Source organism: Nycticebus coucang, chromosome 5 (assembly GCF_027406575.1).
Source record: "Nycticebus coucang isolate mNycCou1 chromosome 5, mNycCou1.pri, whole genome shotgun sequence".
Classification (NCBI taxonomy): domain Eukaryota; kingdom Metazoa; phylum Chordata; class Mammalia; order Primates; family Lorisidae; genus Nycticebus; species Nycticebus coucang.
The window spans coordinates 31,432,938-31,437,026 of NC_069784.1; the positions used below are offsets into that span (position 1 = coordinate 31,432,938).

Sequence of the window (4,089 nt, forward strand, 5' to 3'; positions counted from 1 at the left end):
AGAAAGTTACTTGAAGTCATTGAGTGGAAACTTCTTATTCGACATCATGAAAATAATCCATTACAAGGCCAGTCGATGGACAACTGGCTGAGAACCCATCTGTCCTGCAACCCTACCTGGCATTTTTTCCACTAGGTCATGTTACCATATCCCATGATGAGTTAACATTTTTTTAAAGTTTCAGATTAGTATGGGGGTAGGAACGATTAGGTTACACTGTTTGTGTTAGGTAAGGTCCCCGTTGCAGTTGTGTCCCACTCCAGTAGGTGTGCCATATGCCCTTTCTTTGTGCTCATTAGGTGGGAGCACACCAGCCCCCCTTCCCCCCAGGTACATTTTCAAATACATGATTTTCCTAGTGAAAAATTATTTAGTGGAGAGGATGTTTTGTGTGAAAAATTTCCCACATGGAAGTGGGACCAAAGAAGATTCCAGCATCAGATTGTAAATCTCTAGGACAGATCATAAGATAAAAAGTTCTGAAGTCAAAAGCCATCTTTGTTGTTCACTTGTGTGATTCTGGCTCCTTGCTTTCCTCCATCACCTACTTTTAACAGACTTCGTATTATAGAGCAATTTTAGGTTCTCAGCAAATTTGAGCAGGAAGTACAGAGATTTCCCACAACTCCCAGCCCCACACATGCACAGCCTCCTCCATTGTCAACATCTCCCATGGGGGGAGTTCATTTGTTACAATTGTTAAATGTACATTGATACGTCCTTGATCACCCAAAGTACACAGTTCACATTAGGGTTCACTCCTGGTCTTGTACATTCTGTCGAGTTTGGACAAATTTATGACATGTATCCACCATTACATGAGTAATGAACAGTAAAAGAACAGTTAATAGAACTGTAATAAACACTTTTACTACCCTAAGCATCCTTTCATCCCACCCTCCCCCTAATCCTAGCAACCACGGACATTTTTACTGTCTCCATAGTTTTGCCTTTTCCAGAATGTCATATGATTGGAATCAAACAGTACGTAGCCTGTTCATACTGGCTTCTTCCACTCAATAATATGCATTTAAGGTTCCTCCAGGTCTTTTGATGGCTTGGTAGCTCATTTCTTTTTAGCACTGAATAATATTCCACTGTTTGGATGTACCGCTGTCACCTACTTTAAAACTTCTGACTATTTCACTTTTACCTTCTAACCATTTCATTACTAAACCATAAGCCCAACTCTGGAAAGGGGTTTGGTGATGAGAAAAAGCTGAAATTACGATTTAAGTTGAGGAGTGGGGATTTTCTCTGGATAATTATCCACGTCCCACTTCACCAAAGAAAAAGATGAATTTCGATTAGAATGTAAAGTAATTCTCCCTAAAAATGTTGAAGTGAAGAGACCAGTGCCAGGTATTGGCGGTATAGAAAAATCTTAGAAAAATCTTGCTCCTAGAATGCGACAGGCCAAGATGAAATACACTGGGAGTATATAAAATTTATTCTAACATTGAATGGAGGGGCTACAGAAGGAAAGAAAAATGAAGCAGGATGAAAACTAAGGTAATGAGAGAAGGAGAGAGAAAAGACAGAAACTTGTTAACTGTAGGACATTCTGAGCAAGATATTTTTCTTCCTTTTACAAGTTAGAAGCTATTGAATAATTCATGCCAAGCGTGGAAAGGCTGTCTTTTCCCTGGGTGATGTATAACTGAGCAGGAGAGAGCTTCGAGTGGGTTCACCACATCAGCCACCACTCTTGCTTTTGAGCACAGGATGCTCTTCTCTTGAGCTCAGCTTCTGCGCTTGCAGCCAAGAATCTCTGCTGCTGCAGCCTGCCTGCCTGCCCACCCGCCTGGGCTTGCAGCCCTGGTGCCAGCTGAGACTTCTCCCTACAGCTGCTGGCTCCTTCCTAGGACCATGCGTGTGGATGTTGCTTGGGAGAAGCCAGCACTTGCTCCTGGCACTGATCCCAGCTGAGTTTCTCCTGTTGATTTCTGGATCACAGATGCTGTCGCTGAGGAGGTATTTCCTGGCATCCCTCTCTCTACAACACCATCTAAGGACCAGCCCCAACACAAGGTACCCTCCATCCCCTTCCCTGGGCATTTTTCCCAGCTGGGATGCCTCCGTTTTCTCCTGGAAACTAGGAACTCCAGCTGGCAATATTCCTGTGTGTGTGTGTGTGTGTGTGTGTGTGTGTGTGTGTGTGTGTGTGTGTGTTAGGAGGGATGAGGAGGCTGTTCTTGGTGTGGCTCCGTCCTAGGGCTTCCCTGATGCCTGCCCAGTGCAGTGCAAGGCGACCTTTTCCCTAGGTCTAGAGACATTTCTCAGGCAGGTACCTGTCATCTGCCACCCTCGTTCTCCTCGAGCTCCCTTACTCCCCCTCCCCCAGCACATTATTCCGCTTCAGCCTTTTGTGTTGGTGGCAGAGGGCTGAAGGGATGTCTTTACCCTCCCAGCAGGCAGGCAAGTGTCAGGATGGGCCGCGTTGGAAGAAGGCGACGCTAGCCAGCGAGGTGTGAAGAGTTGGCCAGAATGACCAACTCCTCCTCCGCGTCCACGTCCTCCACCACCGGGGGGTCACTGCTGCTGCTCTGCGAGGAAGAGGAGTCGTGGGCGGGCCGGCGCATCCCCGTTTCCCTCCTGTACTCGGGCCTGGCCATCGGCGGCACGCTGGCCAACGGCATGGTCATCTATCTCGTGTCGTCCTTCCGCAAGCTGCAGACCACCAGCAACGCCTTCATCGTGAACGGCTGCGCCGCCGACCTCAGCGTCTGCGCCCTCTGGATGCCGCAGGAGGCGGTGCTCGGGCTGCTGCCCGCCGGCTCCCCGGAGCCCCCCGGGGAGTGGGACGGCGCCGGGGGCAGCTACCGCCTGCTGCGGGGCGGGCTGCTGGGCCTCGGGCTCACCGTGTCCCTCCTGTCCCACTGCCTCGTGGCTCTGAACCGCTACCTGCTCATCACCCGGGCGCCTGCCACCTATCAGGCGCTGTACCAGCGGCGCCACACGGCGGGCATGCTGGCACTGTCCTGGGCGCTAGCCCTGGGCCTCGTGCTGCTGCTCCCGCCCTGGGCGCCGCGGCCTGGCGCGGCTCCCCCGCGCGTCCACTACCCGGCGCTGCTGGCGGCCGCGGCGCTACTGGCGCAGACGGGGCTGCTGCTGCACTGCTACCTGGGCATCGTGCGCCGCGTGCGCGTCAGCGTCAAGCGGGTCAGCGTGCTCAACTTCCACCTGCTGCACCAGCTGCCCGGCTGCGCCGCCGCCGCCGCCGCCTTCCCGGGCGCCCCGCACGCTCCGGGCCCCGGCGGCGCCGCGCAGCAGGCCCAGCCCCTGCCGCCGGTGCTGCAGCCGCGGCGCGCGCAGCGGCGGCTCAGCGGCCTGTCGGTGCTGCTGCTCTGCTGCGTCTTCCTGCTGGCCACGCAGCCGCTGGTGTGGGTGAGCCTGGCCAGCGGCTTCTCGCTGCCGGTGCCCTGGGGCGTGCAGGCGGCCAGCTGGCTGCTGTGCTGCGCCCTGTCGGCGCTCAACCCGCTGCTCTACACGTGGAGGAACGAGGAGTTCCGCCGCTCCGTGCGCTCCGTCCTGCCGGGCGTCGGCGACGCTGCGGCCGCCGCCGTCGCGGCCACCGCCGTGCCCGCAGTGTCCCAGGCGCAGCTGGGCACCCGCGCCGCCGGCCAGCACTGGTGACCCCTCCGGGGTCCGAGGGAGACGGAGGTTCCCAGCTTCCGGCGTCCTTGGCCACCGCCTCCTCCTTCCCTGCTGAGCGACCCCCTACCCGAACAAAGACTCGCCGCGAAACCCATGAACGAGCGGGGCAAAGATCTCGCCCTGGACCCCAGCGGGACCCCTGAACCCAGGCCTCTCTGTACACGCCCCCACCCATGTCGTTTTGGACGGCCACCTGGTTTCTGCGCTTTGTTTCTGTTTTAGAGAGACCTTAAATTCAAAACACCAGAGACTTCAAGAACTGGCGAACTGGCGTTTTAAAATAAACGGTTAATTTATTTCAACACGGTTTGTTTCGGAAAAAGTTTTCATAACGTATAATACTTCCCACCTTCACCGTCTTAAATACGGAGCGCCTTGAGTGTGCATGAGCCAAAGGGAATAATACTGTGGGGGGATTTTAGAAAGTAACGC

The 4,089-nt window shown here is 54.3% G+C and overlaps 1 protein-coding gene across 2 annotated transcripts; it reads left to right on the plus strand.

The window, feature by feature from the left end:
• Positions 1 to 351: 351 nt before the first annotated feature.
• Positions 352 to 3,768, plus strand: GPR88 (G protein-coupled receptor 88). Of its 2 annotated transcripts, none has more exons than XM_053592870.1 (2): positions 352 to 2,287; positions 2,415 to 3,768. In XM_053592870.1, exon 2 carries the CDS (start codon positions 2,488 to 2,490, stop codon positions 3,634 to 3,636), a length of 1,149 nt encoding a protein of 382 aa, XP_053448845.1. In that variant the 5' UTR covers positions 352 to 2,287; positions 2,415 to 2,487; the 3' UTR covers positions 3,637 to 3,768. The 2 variants fall into 2 exon arrangements, with proteins under 2 accessions (XP_053448845.1, XP_053448844.1); XM_053592869.1 differs by having other exon boundaries at positions 352 to 2,031.
• Positions 3,769 to 4,089: the final 321 nt, after the last annotated feature.

Bases quoted from the DNA above. Each gene is read 5' to 3' on its own strand.
- GPR88 (XM_053592870.1), top strand. From the start codon at position 2,488: ATGACCAACTCCTCCTCCGCGTCCACGTCCTCCACCACCGGGGGGTCA.